Source organism: Bufo bufo, chromosome 2, assembly GCF_905171765.1.
Source record: "Bufo bufo chromosome 2, aBufBuf1.1, whole genome shotgun sequence".
Taxonomy (NCBI): domain Eukaryota; kingdom Metazoa; phylum Chordata; class Amphibia; order Anura; family Bufonidae; genus Bufo; species Bufo bufo.
The window spans coordinates 44594860-44615424 of record NC_053390.1 but is presented as its reverse complement, the minus strand read 5'-3'; the positions used below and the strand labels follow the sequence as shown (position 1 = coordinate 44615424).

The 20565-nt window shown below is 47.6% G+C and overlaps 2 protein-coding genes across 4 annotated transcripts in view; both read right to left on the bottom strand.

Annotated features, from left to right (window-relative positions):
* The window catches only part of SMAD4 (SMAD family member 4), a 51604-nt gene extending 47724 nt beyond the window's left edge, over positions 1–3880 (bottom strand). For both annotated transcript variants that reach the window (XM_040421012.1, XM_040421013.1), the window contains exon 1: positions 3727–3880. The gene's annotated coding sequence lies outside the window, so the exon portion shown is untranslated. The remainder of the gene's footprint in view (positions 1–3726) is intronic.
* Positions 3881–8557: 4677 nt separating this feature from the next.
* ELAC1 (elaC ribonuclease Z 1) lies at positions 8558–20435 on the bottom strand. Of its 2 annotated transcripts, none has more exons than XM_040420143.1 (4): positions 20354–20435; positions 16231–16422; positions 13065–13529; positions 8558–9235 (listed from the first exon to the last, which is right to left on the bottom strand). In XM_040420143.1, exons 2-4 carry the CDS (start codon positions 16379–16381, stop codon positions 8766–8768), a joined length of 1086 nt encoding a protein of 361 aa, XP_040276077.1. In that variant the 5' UTR covers positions 16382–16422; positions 20354–20435; the 3' UTR covers positions 8558–8765. The 2 variants fall into 2 exon arrangements, with proteins under 2 accessions (XP_040276077.1, XP_040276078.1); XM_040420144.1 differs by lacking the exon at positions 20354–20435 and adding an exon at positions 19052–19161.
* Between the last annotated feature and the right edge of the window lie 130 nt (positions 20436–20565).

Sequence of the window (20565 nt, the reverse complement as noted above, 5' to 3'; positions counted from 1 at the left end):
GGGATCCAAGGATCCGAAAGAGAAATATGACAGATCACAAGCACCGCTATTAGTGAACGGCATTACGAGGTCAGGAGAAAGGTGCGCTGCCGTCAGTGTGACTGTAGAAGTGGTCCGACGCTCAGGGACGACCGCGCTGCCATCAGTGACTGTAGAAGTGGTCCGACGCTCAGGGACGACCGCGCTGCCGTCAGTGTGTCTGTAGAAGTGGTCCGACGCTCAGGGACGACCGCGCTGCCATCAGTGACTGTAGAAGTGGTCCGACGCTCAGGGACGACCGCGCTGCCATCAGTGACTGTAGAAGTGGTCCGACGCTCAGGGACGACCGCGCTGCCATCAGTGACTGTAGAAGTGGTCCGACGCTCAGGGACGACCGCACTGCCATCAGTGACTGTAGAAGTGGTCCGACGCTCAGGCACGACCGCGCTGCCATCAGTGTGACTGTAGAAGTGGTCCGACGCTCAGGGACGACCGCGCTGCCATCAGTGACTGTAGAAGTGGTCCGACGCTCAGGGACGACCGCGCTGCCATCAGTGACTGTAGAAGTGGTCCGACGCTCAGGGACGACCGCACTGCCATCAGTGACTGTAGAAGTGGTCCGACGCTCAGGCACGACCGCGCTGCCATCAGTGTGACTGTAGAAGTGGTCCGACGCTCAGAGACGACCGTGCTGCCATCAGCGACTGTAGAAGTTGTCCGACGCTCAGGGACGACCGCGCTGCCAGCAGCGACTGTAGAAGTGGTCTGACGCTCAGAGACGACCGCGCTGCCATCAGTGACTGTAGAAGTGGTCCGACGCTCAGGGACGACCGCGCTGCCATCAGTGACTGTAGAAGTGGTCTGACGCTCAGAGACGACCGCGCTGCCATCAGTGACTGTAGAAGTGGTCCGACGCTCAGGGACGACCGCGCTGCCATCAGTGACTGTAGAAGTGGTCCGACGCTCAGGGACGACCGCGCTGCCATCAGTGACTGTAGAAGTGGTCCGACGCTCAGGGACGACCGCGCTGCCATCAGTGTGACTGTAGAAGTGGTCCGACGCTCAGGGACGACCGCGCTGCCATCAGTGTGACTGTAGAAGTGGTCCGACGCTCAGGGACGACCGCGCTGCAGCCTGTGATACCTACTACTACTTTACAAAACCACCGAAACCCGGCACTTTGTTTCCGTAAGCTGCCTATACTCGAATGGGTAGACGGGCTCACCTCAACTTTTACAAACATCCCATGGTGGACAGCACTGACCGTACGGATCAGCACGTAGCACCGTCAAGGACAGGACCCGACGCCATATTGATATATTCACAAGTAAATGAAGAAGACTGCAGTGTCCAAATATCCTCAATAACTTTCAATGTCCAACGGTAGCGCACACCTTGTCATTCAAAGGCGCTCGTAAGAAGGGCTCTTTAGCCCGACAGTTGGTAAAAACAATTCTGTGCCACACTTATTAGATAGCGCACGTATCAAAAATACAGATTCTGGATTTCCAATGGTCACCCATTAGCAATGCTTCGGTCAAGGCTTTTGGCCTTTTTCAAGCTCTTCTCAACTTTCTATGAATAGGAGGAATATGAATGGAGGAACCGCAGCAATTAATCCCTCAGGTGCCGCACCTGAGGGGTTAATAGATGCGGTTTGGCGGATCACTGTGCCCTGTCATAGAGGCCAGGTGCTGGCTGAGCGATATCGCCAGTACCTGCTGCCTACATTTGTATTTAGGGGTAAATTATATTCATTGGTGGCGCAGTGCACCTCCCCCTCAGTATTATATTAATTGGTGGCAGTGGCCACAGGGTCCCCCCCCCTCAGAGAATTCATGGCAGCTTCCGATCGGAGCCCTAGTAGTGAAATCGTGGGGCGCCGATCAGTTACCATGGCAGCCAAGACACTACCGAAGCCCTGGCTGCCATGGTAACCTCCCTGCTGCTGTGTGCACAAAGCACAGGACAGCAGGGAGTGTGAGATCCTATTCACTCTAATAGAGCTCTATCAGGGTGAAGAGGGCAAAGGTTCTAGCCCCCCTAAGATGGCTAAAGTAAAAAAAAAAAATATATATATATATAATAATCATAATTATATATATATATATATATATATATATATACACACACATATATATATAAAACATATAGCCACATCCCTTTGAAGTGAATGGGTCCGCACCCAGACCAGAACAACGGTCGTCTGCATGAGGCCTTAGGTCCTCGATATCATAGACCTGGAAGATCACTTGAAACTAATGTTGAACGAACTTGCATTTTAAGTTCGGCGTCTAAAGTTCGGGTTATCGAAGATAGGCGTTACGAATTCTAAATTCCGCTATGGTCCGCGGTAGCAGAATCCATAACGCGATTCTTCGATAACCCGAACTTTAGACGCAGAACTTAAAACACAAGTTCGCTCAACACTACTTGAAACCAAATCAAGCAAAGATGGGAAAAACCAATGACAGCGTTATGTTACTTCTCCCCACAATACACAATAACGCCCTGTGTACTGGTATCGGGGGATGAACAGGAAACAACCCAAAACCAGTACTGCCCTGGACCACACACTGGGGGCGATCCAGATCCAAGCAGCCCCATACATCCCTGCACGTTATAAACCAGAATTTGGGCACCGACCAAAGCTAAAAGTGGAACCTGTTACCACCTGGACCCGTTGTGCCGTCTCCACACAGGGCTGTAGCCAAGGAGGCCGCACGCAGAGGGGTGGACCGCTACATCCCTTTACTGGACGGCACATTTTCTGCCGCGGCTCGGCGGAGGGGTTGTATATCTGGTGCCAATGGCAGGATCGCATGCAGGAAAACATTCTCCCGGACAAGAAATGACGTGCTCCGATTCACACCGACAGCTGTGGCCGGGACAGTGGAGACACAGGGACCACCGTGCCCTGGTGCCCAGTCCCATCACTACAGATGGAGGCTCCTAATACCAGAGGTCATCGGCAGGTCACACAAAGACGGCTCGGAGGCCATGACATGTGACACTAATGACTGGCCCCACAGGGGCTTTTCTTTATGTAACCAATCCTTGTACAGCGTGAAGTCCTACTACGGCGCCATACAAAGCCTGCGCGGACCAATGAGTCCTCACGACTGAGGCTTTGCTACAATGTATCCAAACTATACCACCCACCGATCAGCCTGGACACCACCCACATCGTGGTAAACATTCCCTACGAGGGGCATCACCCTGGGGGGGGGGGGGGTAGGTTGCAGCTTCTGGTTATTGAGCCATGTCATATTAGGATTTCTCGCGGTGGTCGCCCGTCAGTCGCAGCGCAGTCGTTAGCTGTGAAGCAGTGCACACGTTGCGGTTCACATGCTGCAGTTTTCTCCAAAATAGAAATCTGCAGAAACTTCACACAGTCAAGGGGTAAACAATGACACGATTCACTGACAGCAAGCAGAGGTCTTGAATATGGTGAAAAAATGGTGATTATGCTGGAGGCCCTATAAGAGGAGCCCACAAGGGGGGCAGGGGGCACCCAATGATATGTGGGGGTGACTGATCACGTGACGGGGGCGCTTAGATCTGCAGCCATTCTGCCCCAGGGCCATAAACCAGATCCGGCCGCACTGCGGTCGTTACACGATCTGATCTAGGGGCCCCGGGAGCAGGCCGTCCAGCCGCTGAGGCCCAGAGCACAACCCCTCCCCCCGAGGTACCCTCTCCCAGCCGCACAGCAGACGCGATCGTTCAGCACTGAGCCAGGCCTACCTCCGGCCCGGGCTCCGACACCGGAACCTCCGCTTCACCTCCCGGGATTCACCGAGCGGCAAAGGCCGCAGACAACAAACCCTCCCGGGTCAAGCGTGGGCAACACCTCCAGCGGCGGCTACATCCGGGACACTGAGCAGGATGGTGGGAGGAGCCAGGAGCTAGCGGGAAGCGGGGGGTGTGGTCAGCAAGAAATCTAAAACCGTGGACTCTGCGAAAGGGGCGGGGTGCTATCGCCATGGTAACAGGAGCAGTGATTGACGGGAGTGTCCATCTGGGGAAATGGGCGGGAAAAGCCGTGCTGAGGAGGGTTTACCTCAGAGCTGCTCGGTCCCTGCTCTCTCTGTATGAAGACGACGGAGAAGCCTAGATCTTATAGCTTTAGGATTATCCTTTGGCTGGGTTCACATGGAGTATTTTCAAGCTCTTTTTTATTTTATTATTCTAATTTTAATTTTTTTCTTACGCAGTTTTGGGTGCAGTTTCCAGTCACGAATTCTGCAGCGAGACTGGACAGGACACATTTTTTTAGTAGTGCGGTTTCTAAAACGCAATGGGGAAGTTCCTCATGGGTTTTCAGCGCAGAATTCGCGCCTGAGAAACTCAGCGTGAACCTAACTTTCGCTCGGTTGCTTAATGCATTTACTGGGCATGAAGTATTGCTCGGGCGAGAAAAAAATGGCAAATCGCACACAGGAAAAATATTTCAATATTTTAATAGTTCAGACATGGCGACACCTGTTATATTTATATATACACTCACCTAAAGAATTATTAGGAACACCTGTTCTATTTCTCATTAATGCAATTATCTAGTCAACCAATCACATGGCAGTTGCTTCAATGCATTTAGGGGGGTGGTCCTGGTCAAGACAATCTCCTGAACTCCAAACTGAATGTCAGAATGGGAAAGAAAGGTGATTTAAGCAATTTTGAGCGTGGCATGGTTGTTGGTGCCAGACGGGCCGGTCTGAGTATTTCACAATCTGCTCAGTTACTGGGATTTTCACGCACAACCATTTCTAGGGTTTACAAAGAATGGTGTGAAAAGGGAAAAACATCCAGTATGCGGCAGTCCTGTGGGCAAAAATGCCTTGTGGACGCTAGAGGTCAGAGGAGAATGGGCCGACTGATTCAAGCTGATAGAAGAGCAACGTTGACTGAAATAACCACTCGTTACAACCGAGGTATGCAGCAAAGCATTTGTGAAGCCACAACACGCACAACCTTGAGGCGGATGGGCTACAACAGCAGAAGACCCCACCGGGTACCACTCATCTCCACTACAAATAGGAAAAAGAGGCTACAATTTGCACGAGCTCACCAAAATTGGACTGTTGAAGACTGGAAAAATGTTGCCTGGTCTGATGAGTCTCGATTTCTGTTGAGACATTCAAATGGTAGAGTCCGAATTTGGCGTAAACAGAATGAGAACATGTATCCATCCTCTGATGGCTACTTCCAGCAGGATAATGCACCATGTCACAAAGCTCGAATCATTTCACATTGGTTTCTTGAACATGACAATGAGTTCACTGAACTAAAATGGCCCCCACAGTCAACAGATCTCAACCCAATAGAGCATCTTTGGGATGTGGTGGAACGGGAGCTTCGTGCCCTGGATGTGCATCCCTCAAATCTCCATCAACTGCAAGATGCTATCCTATCAATATGGGCCAACATTTCTAAAGAATGCTATCAGCACCTTGTTGAATCAATGCCACGTAGAATTAAGGCAGTTCTGAAGGCAAAAGGGGGTCCAACACCGTATTAGTATGGGGGCACTAATAATTCTTTAGGTGAGTGTGTGTATATATATATATATATATATATATATATATATATATAAAAAATTTGGGAAAGGGGGGGGTGATTGATCTTTTTAATAAATAAATAAAAAAAAAAAACATTTTTATTCTCCTAAGTGCACACTCACATTTGTCAAAATGCCGTTCACACAACGGCTAAAAACTGCTCGGTCATCTGTCCTATTGTATTGAAATTGATGGGGTTGGCTCCTCTCATTGGGGGCATATCGCTAGGTGCGGGTCCTGCCCCGTCTCTGGAACGGAGCCCGCAGAGTGAGGCCTCTTGCACGTGACCGTATGTATTTTGTGGTCCGCAAAAAATACGGAGGACGTCTGTGTGCATTCCGTATTTTGCGGAACGGAACAGCTGGCCCCTAATAGAACTGTCCCATCCTTGTCCGTAAGGCTACTTTCACACTCGCTCCGTCATGGATCTGCACAGACGGATCCGTTCAGATAATACAACCGTCTGCATCCGTTCAGAACGGATCCGTTTGTATTATCTTTACCATAGCCAAGACGGATCCGTCTTGAACACCATTAAAAGTCAATGGAGGACGAATCCGTTTTCTATTGTGCCAGATTGCGGCATAGAAAACAGATCCGTCCCCGTTAACTTACATTGTGTGTCAGAACGGATCCGTTTGGCTCAGTTTCGTCAGACGGACACCAAAACGCTGCAAGCCCTGAACGGATCTCACAAACGGAAAGCCAAAACGCCAGTGTAAAAGTAGCCTAATGCAGACAATAATAGGACATGTTTTTTTTTTTGCAGAACGGACATACGGAAACAGAATGCACACAGAGTACCTACTGTTTTCTTTTGTGAACCCATTGAAATGAATGGTTCCGTATACAGTCCGCAAAAAAAAAAAAATATACGTTCGTGTGCAAGAGGCCTGAAGGAGAGTGGACATGCCCGGCCCCCCTCCATTCATTCCTATGGAAGTGCCAAAAATAGCTGAGCGTGCTTTTCGGAAGTCCCATAAAAATGAATGGGAAGTGCACCGCACAAGCGCAGCCACCACTCTGCTCACGTCTGTGGGGGCTGATTGAAATAGCTCCTTTACTTTGCAAGCTCCGGTCCAGAGATAGGTGCTAGTTCCACCTCTGGGACCCGCACCTATCACACAGTGGTGGCAAAAGATGTCCAAGATATGTCATGAAGCGTTAAAGGGGTTGGCCTAACAGAATGCGGCACTACTGTCACAACTTTTACTTCACAAAAGACCACGAATATATCATCAATTATACAGACAGATATTGACATGGCTTACCAAGCATCTAGCATTGCTGCGAGCGAGAAAATTAGTGCACGCAGTGGATTTAAAGAGTCACCACAAAATGCAGCGCAGTCTGAAAGCACCATGTTATAGTAAAACCTGTAATTTTTTATTCCACTTCCTGTGAAGAGCTATCGGTACAGGAGGGAGGAGTTATCAGTGATTGACAGCTCTCTCTATGCACACAGTGCTATCAATCACTGATAACCCCTCCTCCCTGTACTGATAGCTGTTCACAAGCGGTAGAAAAATACAAAGATATAAATGTAAAAATTACAGGTTTTACTGAATCGTTTCCCACAAAAATACATATCAATCTGCTCAGCTTCCCCTGATCTATATAACATGGTACTTTTAGATTGCACTTCACTTTGTGGTGACAGGTTCTCTTTAAGATGGCAAAACACTGTCGAGAGCTGTCAGCTAAACAGCTATTCCTCCTGACTAACCCCCACCCCCATACACACATGCATTGCCAGCTCAGCAAAGCATGCATGTGTTTTCAACAGAGCGGTGTATTATCTCCTGCAAAAACAAGATCCAATTTGCCTGATCCGCTCTCTCTAGGGCTCATGCACACAAACTTATTTTCTTCCCGTGTCCGATTTTTTTTATTTTTTTGCGGAACCATTTGAATGGGTCCGCAAAAAAAAAAAAAAAAAAAGGAAGTTACTCTATGTACATTCCATAAAAAATTGTCTGCATTACAGACAAGGATAGGACTGTTCTATTAGGGGTCGGCTGATCCGTTCCACAAAATATGGAACGCACATGGATGTCATCCATATTTTTTACGGATCCGTTTTTTTGTGGACCGCAAATTATATATATATATATATATATATATATATATATATATATATATATATATATATATATATATACATACACACACACACACACACATATATACACAGTTGTGTGCATGAGCCCTTAATCTGTTCTCCACTGCTGAAGCTTCCCAGGCTGTAATGGTAAACTACCTGCTGAGCTGTGTACAAGGCACAGCTCAGCAGGGAGCACATCAGAATGCAATTCATGCTAATAGATCTCTGCTGTCAGACCTCTTGCACACGACCGTATGCCCTCCGAGACATACAGTCCGTGAGCGGGCCATATATCCCGGAGCGGCATTGATCGTGCGCATGGGAGTACACAGCATCATAGATTACAATGATGCTGTGCACGTCGGGCAGCCCGCGGGGCTATTGTCCCGCACTCATATGATCTTATGATCAAAACTCATAAAACCTTGTCGGAATTGTGGTTTTTCTTTCAATTTAACCCCACCAAGAATTTATTTTCCCATTTTCACAGTAAATTAAATGGTGCCATAAAAAAAAAAAAAAAAAAATATATATATATATATATATATATACACACACACACACACACACACACACACACACACACACACAACTTAGGGCTCATGTACACGAACGTATTTTCTTTCCGTGTCTGTCTTCCGGACTGTATGGGGAACCATTCACTTCAATGGGTCCGCAAAAAAAATCACCATAGCGCATGTGCGTCTGCATGCGCTTTCGGGACTGCGCACGGCCAGCCGGGAGAAAATAAGTAGTCTGCGCAAGCACGGCCAACGCGATTCCGGAGAAGAGCAGTATATGTTCATTTTCTTCTAACGGGTGGAAATTAGTTAAATATATTTAGAAAAATGATCACTGTTAAATCATTAACAGATTTAACAGTGATCATTAAGATGAGAATACCCCTTTAAGCTATTCCTATTGCAGAAATTAATGAGGGGTACAGTTCAGAGCGTTGAGACTATACATGTTTTATTGTAGAACCCTTCCCCCAGACATATAACTAGCTGGAAATTATCAAATCCACTCATAACACACAATTTATACCAAAGAAATAAAACTGATCCACTTTCATATAAAATATTCAGAAGTGTAAAATATATAAAATATCAGTGCAGTGCCTATAATGGCTTCTTTAATGGAATGCTAATGGTTAAAAAGTCCTCGGCTAAAATCACACTTTGACCCATCAGGACACTTTCTGCTTGGGTTTTAAGAACAGTCACATCTTCATCCCCCTCACTGACCAGTCCTGGGGGCTTGTACCTCTGACTGAAGTGAGTCAGGACCAACCTCTTGGCTCTGCACAAATTAGCAAATTCAGCAGCCATCTTGGGTGTGCTGTGTCCATGATCCTTGGCCTTCTCCATCTGACTGTCATCTAAGGTGGCTTCATGAATAAGAAGGTCGGCATCTCGACAGAGCTGAGCAGCTCCAGGCGCAACAACCCCCGAGCAGTCCCCGAGGATGCAGATCTTTCTTCCAGGCACAGGGTCTCCCAGCACATCACATGGAGAGATGGTTTGTCCATTCTCAAGGGTCACAGCAGAACCAAGCTTAAGCTTTCCATATAATGGACCAGGCTGAATACCTGTGGTGAGAGGAGGAAAAGAACAAGGTCAAAAATCAGACTTAGAGGGAACTCTGGCCAAAAGTTGAAAGGGGTTCTCCCACTGATATATCCTGGTATGGACACAACTGCTTAGGACAAATATAAATGGAGACTCCATATAGAAAATACTACAATACTGGAGAACCCCTTTAGCTCACTTGGGTTCCACCCAGGGCATCGGAGTCACAGCTATGGAGTCAGGGCCAGTTTTATGTGGAATCTCAATAAATATACCAAATGCAACTCTGGCTGCAAAATGAAAATATTATATAAATATATGAATATTGTATAATTTATTTATTAGATGCACATCTGGTTATTCATTTGCATAGGAATTTAGAAATTGTAGTCATATGTGTTCTATCACGTTCATGCACACAAACGTAGGTATTTTGCGGTCCACAAAAAATATAGATGATGTCCGTGTGACATCCGTATTGCATTCACTTTGCCTAACAATGCCTATCCTAGTCTGCAAAATGGACAAGAATAGGACAAGTTCTATTTTTATGTGGAACGGCCATGCGGACATATGAAAACGTAATACACACAGTCATTTCAGTTTTTTTTGCGTACCCATTGACGTGAATGGTTCCTCATACAGTACAGCCTCCTTTTTTAAAAAAATAAATAAAAAAATAGGCAATAGCATCCATCACCCATTAGACTCCTTTGCTGATCCAGCAACATACAGGAAAATGCAGCCCTTCAACTCCTTACAATGGCTGGGTTTCTCGAGACTGCTATACATACAACCAGAAAATGAAACCAATAACACCTTGAAGGAGTGAAGATAAAAAGCTTATTTTACAATATAGCAATGTCGGAGGGCGTTACATCAAGTGATCGAAGTTCCAAGATCCTTTCCTTATATACAGATGTTCCACAGACTTTTTTTGTCTGGTATCACTCTTGTTGTTTTTGTCAGGCAGCGCTATTTTTCATTTCTCTTAGGGCTCAAACATGTGTCGGCCGGGCCTGTGCTCCGGACTGCAAATTGCGGTCTGCAATGCACGGGCACGGACCATAGGGCTGCCATATGCAGACGCAAGACCCAATCTCCCCGAATGGGGTCCGCAATCTGCACCGCTTTTTTGCGGTGCTGAGGAACGGACAGAAAACCCACAGAATGGGTCCGCACCTGGGCACCGGCCGACAACAGTCGTGTGCTTGAGCCCTTATAGGACTGTTGATTGGTTGTTGTTGAAGTGTTCACTATGCTGCTAGATGAGGGCGTGCACCATTTGTGCTATTAATAGTCTTTGTAAAGGACCGAATATAGGGACTTTGAGAAGCTGGATGGTCCATCAATCAAATTGCAAAAAGAGCTGGACAAGAAGTTTCTGTAGTGCATCGGTGGTGTTGACAGTGGTCAGAGGAGGGCACTCAAACAGGTAGAGAAGGTTCTGGACAGTCAAGACAGGCAGATGTACACCAAAGACTGCTGTATAAGAAGAGCTGCTGTATCATAAAGGGCAGCCATGGCATCACAAACTGGTTCTGTGGTAGCCACTGCAGTGACCGCCCAGACCATAAGAAACAGTCTACTTGCATTCACTATCTCAACTGCCGCTGAGCATTCATCATTGGACTGGTGCCGTGAGAGAGCCCACTGGATGGGTCATCAATATCAGATCGGCGTGATTCAGACATCTGGGACCTCTGACGATCAGCTGCGGCATCCTCCTAGGCCCTATGACGTCACCGTACATCGGTCACATGGCCTCGTTGCAGCTCAGCCCCATTTAAGTCAAGGGGGGCTGCGCTCCAATACCAAGCACAGTGGCTATACAACGTATGGAGCCGTGCTGGGAAAGGAGCCGGGGGGAGCAGGGTCACTAGTGGGGGGGGAAATCCTATACGATTTTGTGTCTCCCCTTCTTGTATTTCTGTAGGTCACGTCCTGATGATAACTATCTGCACACACTTAGAGACTATGCTCCTCATTATCCTCCAGCCAGAATGGGTGCCAATTATGGGGTGATAGCAAGGAGGACAGAACCACAGGGAAGCAGAGGGAGGTGCAGAGAACTGGGAGGAACCATGATTGTGGCAGGGGGGGAAAATAAAATAAAAATCACTCACTTGACGACTGATAGGCCAAGACTTTCACTGCTACAATCTTCCAGTGGGACACAGGCCCAGGGGCAGCTCTTCTCTCAGAGCGGGGACCAGTCACATGAGTTCACGGCTCCTTAGCTCTCCAGCGGCCCTGTCATGTCTCCAGCTCTCCTTATTATAGAAACCCCTGGGAGCCGGCCTCTCCTCCTTCCAGCTCCCGTCGGCTTCCCCTGCTGCAGGACCTTTATCACTCTGGCGGGCGCCCAAACCAATAACAAAGCTCCTTGCTATAAGGAGCTTTGCTATTGGATATTTCAGGCACAGGCAGCATTGCTGCGCTGCCTGTGCCGTTCACTGCACTGATGACTGGGGGGGGAAGTCTAAGGCCTATTGGTACGCCTTAGACTTTTTCCAGGGAGTAAAATGGCCCGAACAAGCGTCTATGGCGCTTGTACAGGCGTTATTGCCACCTCTGAATGTGACCCTGCCTCAACACATTCTCCGCATTAAGTTTCCATTAAGTACGAGCAAGCATAACGGATGATGTACGCTGTTGCCTCTTCTGGTTCTTTTCATCCTGGGTACTGTAGTCAACTGGGAGAAATATTAGGTATCTACAAGGTTTCTCAGCCTCTGGTTGTAAACAAGAAAGTTCCTATTTACCGACAGCAAACAAATCTTGAAACAATATATATTAGAACATTTCAATCCTTTCCATCATAAAGTCCTTCTGGTTTTACTACCCTGAAGGATTCTCTTCTGGCTCATGATTTCAGTCCCGTGGGATTACCGTTTCTCCTTGTGGAGAGCACTAGAACTGGTGTATGGAGTGTTATAGGGGCCTCTTGCACACGGCTGTAGTGCACTCAGGAGATGTGGTGCTGAATGGAACCCCATGGAAGCACTACGGAGTGCTTCCGTTCCGCAAAAAAAAATATAGAACTTGTTCCATCTTTTTGTGGAACAGCCAGATCACGGACTTTGCAGTTGCATTGGGGACTGCAAAGTCCGTCCCGGCCGCCGCACGGACTTTGCAGTCCCCAATGCACGGAACGGAACCAATATGTTCGTGTGCAAGAGGCCTAAGGCATATTTTCTTACTGTGTCAATTCAGTTTTTTTCGCGGACCGTATGCGGAACCATTCACTTCAATAGGTCCGCAACAAAAAAAAACGAAAGTTACTCCGTGTGCATGCCGTATGTCCGTATTTCCGTTACGCATAAAAATAGAACATGTCCTATTATTGTCCGCATTACGGACAAGGTTAGTACTGTTCTATGAAGGGCCAGCTGTTCAGTTCCGCAAAATACGGAATGCACACGGATGTCATCCGTATTTTTTGTGGATCCGTTTTTTTGCAGACCGCAAAATACATACGGGCGTGTGCAAGAGGCCTAAAGAAAAGAAAGTTGTTTCTGTGGAGCCACCTAGTGAAGGAAGCCACCCTACAGTCAATGTCGGATCCTTTAACACGCTTTGCAACATGACTAAGGATATTAACCAAACCACGAGTGCCTTCAAAAGGTTGAGGGGAACCATCTGAAGACACCGGTATCAGGATTCTCGCCCCTCATCAGTACAGGCTCAAGACTTGGGGGGGGGGGGGGAGAAAAAAAAAAAAAAAAAAAAAAGAGACCGCTGATGAGTCGTGCCCACCATCTTAACAGGGGGTCAAAGCAGCAAGAACCACACAATTAGATAAGTCACCATAACACCTGTGCATCTGCAAAGTGGACAACATCTTACCAAGTTCCTGAAGTTTACTGACGTTGAGTTTCCCTGGTCGATCCTTCTCTGTTATCACAAAGCCAAACGATGGGATACGATGATAGAGTTTAAAAGCTTTTACTGTGAACTGCTCATTTTCGAGGAGACAGTAGGTGCCATCAGTGAGGTCAGCAGAAATAATCCGGTCTTCTGGGGTGGGGGGGAAGCAGTCTCCAGTATATTTGGAGAAGTCTCTGAACTCTTCTGCTGGGCACTGGTTTTCTGAAGGCAAAAATTCATGGACCGTGTATGGGAAAACGAGCCAAGAGTGAGACACTTCGAGACTCATCCGAATGAAGCTCCTCAGACCAACAGGTCCGTAGATGTCCACATGCTGGTTAGTAGGAGTAGAGCCACACTGGAGACTAACCGTACACAGGAACCCAGGGAGACCAAACATGTGATCCCCATGGAGGTGAGTGATGAAGATCTTGGTGATTCGGCCTAGAGATAGTGAGACCAAACATGAGGCATTATATAGACACCATATGGAAAGACTGCGTATCATCCGGTTATCAGGTAGCAAAAACTGTGTTTACAGCCGTTTCTGTTCCTGGGAAAGCTGAGTGACAACAACATAAATGTCATTATACAGGGGTCCTCACCTAACCTGTGGAACAGCAAATAGGCCTTGTCGTGTAGCGATATATAGCTCTGCACAACTAGGCCTATTTGCTATGCAGGAGTCTGGGAAAGCTGGGTGACAAGCCCTAGTAGACTAAATGCAAATCAGCTCTCCTGCGGGTGGAAGAAAACGGTCTCTATAGTGCGCCACCTAATAAATGCAAGTACCCTAGTGTCCTCTGAGGGGCAAGTATCCCAAAACAGCCGTCTACAAATGGTGTCTTTCTTTTGGAGCAGACTCTGGTTTGGTTGATATCCATAGACTCATTAACCCCTTCCCGACCTCCTCGCGTAAATGTACACTTGTGGTATGCCATTTAAAAATTGCGCCCGCCCGCAGGCGCCCATAGCCGAGGGGGATCTGCTGTTTTAAACAGCAGGAACCCGGGACTAATGTATGCGATCTACGCTAACGTCGATCGCGTACATCTAACTCCTCAGATGCTGTGGTCAAATAGCATCAGAGAGGTTAAAAACCGGGAACACACGCTCCCGTCCATGCACAGGCTCCCCATAGTGAGTATCAGGAGAGCCGGAGTGTGTGTGCAGCAGCCTTTATCCTCCTGCCGCATATTAGTTCCTATGGAGAGCCTGCCCGTGGCTTACTGACTTTAAGGGTTGGACACTGACTATAGAGTAGCTACGTCCAATAAATGACACTAGAGAGACAGTTTCCTTCCTCCTGGAGGAGAGAGAATTTGCACAACCCTTTCCCAGGGAGCACTGCCTGGCATGCAAGACTCCCTACTCTAGCTGGAGAATCCAGAAACCCAGGTAACACAGGGATCATGCTGACCGCCATAGGGAGAGGGGATTAGCAGCTGCCAGACACTTCTGAGATCACTTTTCTTCCCAGGGACTAGGCGCAATCAATTTGCTCTCAGTAAGGCCTCATGCACACGACAGTTGTTTTTCTCTGCCTCCGTTCCGTTTTTTTTTTTGCGGATAGGATGGGGACCCATTCATGTCAGTGGGTCAGCAAAAAAAAATGCTGATAGTTCATCCGTTTGTGTTCCGCGTCAGTGTTTCCCTTCAGCAAAAAAAAAAAAGTGAATGTCCGTTGAAAAAACAAAACGGATCCTCAAAAAAAAAAAACGGATGCCGGATCCGTTTTTTTGGGTGGACGCACAATTTGCGGACGTAAAAAACAACAGTCGTGTGCACATGGCCTTAAACAATAGATTTTGATAAATTCGGTGCAACTTTGAAGACATTCCCACTTAGAGGTCTCACGAATATGGAATTCTGCTCCAACACATTTCTGACAAATGTGTGGCTTGTTAATCTGCCATAGCCCCCCCCCCCCCCCCCCCCCCCTCTGTGGCCCAATGTGGGTGGATGTAATAAACGGCCGCTAGAATCCTGAATGAAATGGTGAGGAATAAATAAGACTAAGAATATCTCCCAATGTTCCTGGAGGAGTCCTGAAATCCTTATTTTATCCGGTACTGGCCCTCAGCTGTCACTGGAACCTGCAGCTGCCGGGCTCCGCAGAGCTGGTGACAGCTGGGATACCCACACATCGTAGAAAACGTAATGGGCAGCGGGCAGCACCTAGAGCGGGATGCAGATATGATTTCTGCCCGGCTCACATTACACCACCGGGGATTAGAGGCGAGATTTGAATAGCAGCCCAATAAATAATAACGTCTCATTTGAGGAAATCTGTGTGACCAACGTACCCAAATATAACGCTATAAGACGTCTTCCTCCTGTTCGTAGCTATGACACCTTCCGGGAAAACGGGGTGACCAAAAATTTGGCTGCCATTAAAGGGGCTGTTCAAGACTTAGATATTGATTCCTATCCTCAGGATAGATCGTTAATATCAGATAGTTGGGGGGGGGACCAACTCATGGCAACTCCAGCGATCAGCCGTTTGAAGGGGCCACAGAGCTTCGAAGAGCGTTGCAGTCTCTTCAATATATATCTAATACAGCGCCACACATTGTATAGAGGCTGGGCTTGGTATTGCAGTTCAATCCAACTCACTTGGAAAGGGAACGCGCTGCAGAAATGCGATGCGACTGATAGTCAATGTCACAGGCCAAAAACGAAGCCACAGCCTGGTACGTCACATTGATAGGTGGGGGTGTCAGGAGTTGGACTCCCACCGATCAGATATTGATTAGTGCACAGCCCAAGAGGTGGGACTGCCTCCGTGTATTTTAAAGGGGTTTTCCCCATCTCAGACAATGGGGGCATATTGCTAGGATATGCCCCCATTGTCTGATAGGTGCGGGTCACAGAGCAGGGACATGCACCTATCTCGTAAACAAAGCCAGCAAAGTGAAGGAGGGCAAGCGGCTGCCCTCCATTTATCTATATGGGGCGGCCTAAAATAGCTCAGCTTTCCCAAGAGCAGATATAAGCACCTTGTAAATATTGGCAGTCTTGGCATGAGATCAGCAGAAACAATCGAGAGCTGCTTTTCAGGGGGGATGCTGAGTAAATCATGCGAGTGCTATAATAGCGGTGAGGTCACCTATGTCCCACAGCCCAGGCTGTCAGCGTTCCTTACCTGCTCGGAGGGCGCTCTTCATGAACTGAGTCTGGGTGCCCTCCCCACAATCGAACAGCCAGCACTCCCCATCTGTCCGAAAGACGACGGCTGAAGCCCCTCTGCAGGGAGATGGATACGCGGACCCCGTCCCCAGAAACGTAACCTCCATGGACAAGATGCTTCAACTCTAGCCAATCAGCAAGCAGAAACCTGCATATAGCATATATATTATATACATACAGAGGAGAATCCTAATTTGTTTGCATTCGACTAGTAATTAAGCTCCCAGAATGCACCGTTCACTTCTATGAGTGTTACAACTGAGCACAGTGTGCATGCTGGGAGTTGTAGTTCCACAGCAGCTGGAGTGCAGAAGGTTGCTGACCCCTGGTTTAGTTTACAGTGGGGGGGGGGGGGGGGGCACCACTACTAGGGCACTATGGAGGGGACTATTATTATAACAGGGGCAGCACTACTAGGCCACTATGGGGGGGCAAGGGGGTCATAAGTGTAACTGGTGCAGCACTAAAGGGCAGATCATTTTAACCGGGGCAGCATTATTTTGGCACTATAGGGGCTGCACTATTGGGGGTCATTATTTTAACCCAGGGAAAGCTATGAAGACATAAGTACTAAAGTTGGCACTATGGGTCATTTTTGTCTACTGGGTTGTTTTATGGGGGCTTTATTACTTCTGAGGCATACTACAGGGGGCTTTATTACTATTGAGCTCACTATGGTGGGGGTCACTACTACTGGGGAGCAGATCTCATGGAGTCCGCAAGTCATAAACGGGCAATAATTTAGTAATACATTTCCTGTAGTAAAATTATCACATCTTAAAAGGTGTTATGCCCCACACAATGCCCGGCCAGGCCCATCCTATAGACAGGGGCATAGCTAACGGCTCAAGGGCCGTGGTGCAAAAGTTCAGCTTGGGCCCCCCTTCCCTAAGTGCGTTGTGTGTCTTCTTATGTGGCACAAGGGTCTTTGGGCCCCCTCAGGCTCCTGGGCCCGGTTGCGACTGCTACCTCTGCACCCCCTATAGCTACGCCCATGTACTTACCCCGCTCCCTGGATCCCTGCACGGCCACTGCTGTATCTCCTGTCGCGCAGAGCACAACATCCAGCGATGGGGGGTGCAGCCAATACAGGCCGCGATGGTGACCAGCCAACTTGCATCCTGGGTGATGTCTCCCATGATGCTAGGGAGGTTTTTTAACTTTCGCAGGATGTTTGGATCCCCCTGACAGGTAGATGCAGCTGCGGTCGTGCAGGGATCTGGAGTGACACAGGTGCTGGGGAGCAGGGTAAGTATGATCTATAGGAGGGGCATTTGTAGAATTGGATAACACCTTTAAAGGGGGTTGTGCAGCAATATATTTTGATGACATATCCAAACTGTTATAGACCTAATAATTGTAAGAAATCTATGAATTTGTCCACCGAAGACGTAAGAAAATCTGTACATGCATGTCCTGGATATACAGAGAATCAGGTACAAGTCTAAATGGGAATAAAGAAACATGTACAAAGTGTATCTTCTATATTCAATGCTGGTCACAGGAGGGCTGTTTGGTAGTAGCGGTAAGTAGCTTTTCACAGGTCTCCGCTACGGCATCTGCTCCAATGCAGCTAATGACTGGTGTCCACCAGAGACACATCACTACCACTGCAGCAGCAGATAATGCCTGTGCCAGGGACGAATTAAACAAGCCGCAGACCGGAACATGGACACGGGACCAGAGAGGCGGAGAGTAGGTACGATTCTTACCATAGAGGGGGCAGGCTGCGGGCACCTGTGAAAAGTTGCTTATTCCTGGACAATCCATTTAATGCTGCCTTCCTGCTCTGAGATGACTGCAGACATGCCCACTAGTGAGCGTCCTCCACCACAGAGCAGGTGCAGCACAGGTAGGGTTGTCACTATACCAAAATTGCGATTTGATTTCGATTCCATAAAAAAGTATTGCAATACTCGATACCATGCGAAAAAATAAAACAGCAAAAAAGCTGTGTGTATTACGCATTTTATGGAACATCTGGCCCATAATAGAACAGTCCTACCCTATTTTTTTTGGGGGGGGGGGGGACAAGGCGACAAAAAAAATGGCGAATCGCGCATTTTTTTTTTCTGTTATGCCGTTCACCGCACAGGAGATAAATTTTAATAGTTTGGACTTTTCGGACGTGGTGATATGTAATATGTTAAAAAATATAAACAATAAATAAATTATGTGTAAAATTGGGAAAGGGTGTGATTTATACTTAATATTTTTTTTTTTTACTTTTTATTTCAGAACTATTTTTACCCCCTTAGGGGCTATAACCTGGGATATTTTCATCCCTTGTCCTATTCACCCTAATAGAGCTCTATTAGGGTGACTAGGACTTCACACTGTCCCCGTTTCCCTGTGCATAGTACACAGAGCAGCAGGGAGATTACCATGGCAGCCAGGGCTGCAGTAGCGTCCTGGCTGCCATGGTAACCGATCACAGCTTCCACTGCCCCACCAATGAGGAGGAGGGGTGGGGACCCTGTGGCCACTGCCACCAATGATTTAATACTGGGGGGGGGGGGGGGGGGGGGGGGGGGGGGGGGGGGGGGGGGGACAGGTCGCACTGCACCACCAATGGTCCCCTGTGCTGCTGACGGAACATGTTCTCTGATACTAGGCTGTGCAGTAGCGCAGCCTAGTATCGGTAAATTGAAAATCCCGGTATCGAATCGATACCGATACAAAAGTGTCGATTAGGAATTGTTAATTCGATACCCGATGCAACCCTAAGCACAGGTTCATGAATTGGAACCAAGGGCCTCGGAGCGGCATGAAGTTACCTAGTATGAGGATGGGAGGACACAGGAGAGGAGAGAACTGATGTTCATTCACCATTAGAACACTCTGGACAGTATTCTAACCAAGTTTTATGCGAATCTTCAGATGACGCATCCAAAGTCGATTCGCTCATCCCTAGTCCTAATGTGGGGCCTGTCATTTTGACAGGAAGATTAGCTCTGCATGCTGCACTATTCTGTCTGTCCAGTCCGCAGAACCAGCTGACGGGGCCCGTGGCCGCGGTGTGAGAAAAGCCTAATCAGGGTAACATTTAACAGCGTTCACTTCGTTGGGGGGTTCTCGGCTCACAATTCTTGTCACTGGGGGCACTTGGCATGAAAAGGTTGAGGACCAGTGCCATAGAGGCGCTAATAATAATCATATAAAAAAGTAAAAATTCGAGTCAACCCTACGTTTCCCCATTTTGCAAACAAAAACCCCCACATCACTGGTATCACTATGTCCATAACTGCCTGAACTATGTATAAAAGGATTTATCCCGTACCACGAGGTCACACACCCCATATGGTACAATAAAAAAAAAAAGTAAAAAAAAATAAGTTATGAGTAGTGTTGAGCGAACTTCTGTTTTAAGTTTGGCGTCTAAAGTTCGGCTTCCGGTTAGCGGAGAATCCCGATATGGATTCCAAATTCCGTTGTGGTCCGTGGTAGCGGAATCAATAATCGGCCAATTATTGATTCCGCTACCACGGACCACAACGGAATTTGGAATCCATATCGGGATTCTCCGCTAACCGGAAGCCGAACTTTATTCGCCAAACTTAAAACAGAAGTTGGCTCAACACTAGTTACGAGTGTCAGAATATGACGATGCAAATAAATTTGTAACTAAGTTTTTTTAAAAGTACTAAAAACATAAAAGCAATATAAGTTTGTTACTGCTGTAATGATCTGCAGAATAAAGGGTAACGCGTCACTTTGACCGCACAGTGAATGCCGTGAAAACCAGTAAAACAATGGGGGAATTGAATTTCTTTTCCAATCCTTTCCAGGTTCCCGCTATATGGTATTGGATATTAAATGGTGCCATTAGAAAGTACATGTCCCGCAGAAACAAGCTAAGTGAACGGAAAAGTAACAACATTTTAGGAAGACAGGGAGTAAAAAGCAAAATAATGGAAAAAGGCAGTAGCAGGAAAGGGTTAATCTGCAATATGTGTCCATAGAGCTGTCCTGTTTATTCAATGTCTAACGACCTCCGTGCCCTGCCCCATATAGAAGGCCAGCTAATCCCACAGCCCACCATACTAGCCCTGTCACTCCCCTGCCCCAACCTGCGGTACCTCCAGCTCTCCAGCGGTCCTCCCACGTGTAAAATCAGGAACCGGAAGTCAGACATATTACTACTCTCACTGTACAGCGAAGCCACTGTCATTGCTTCACTCACCGGAAGTCAACCAGAGACTTAAATCTGGAGCCAAAATATGGCGGCGCCGGAAGTGCGTCACGTAGCACTTGGAGGGCGTGTCCTGCAACCCGTCCCGTTTTACCCTTC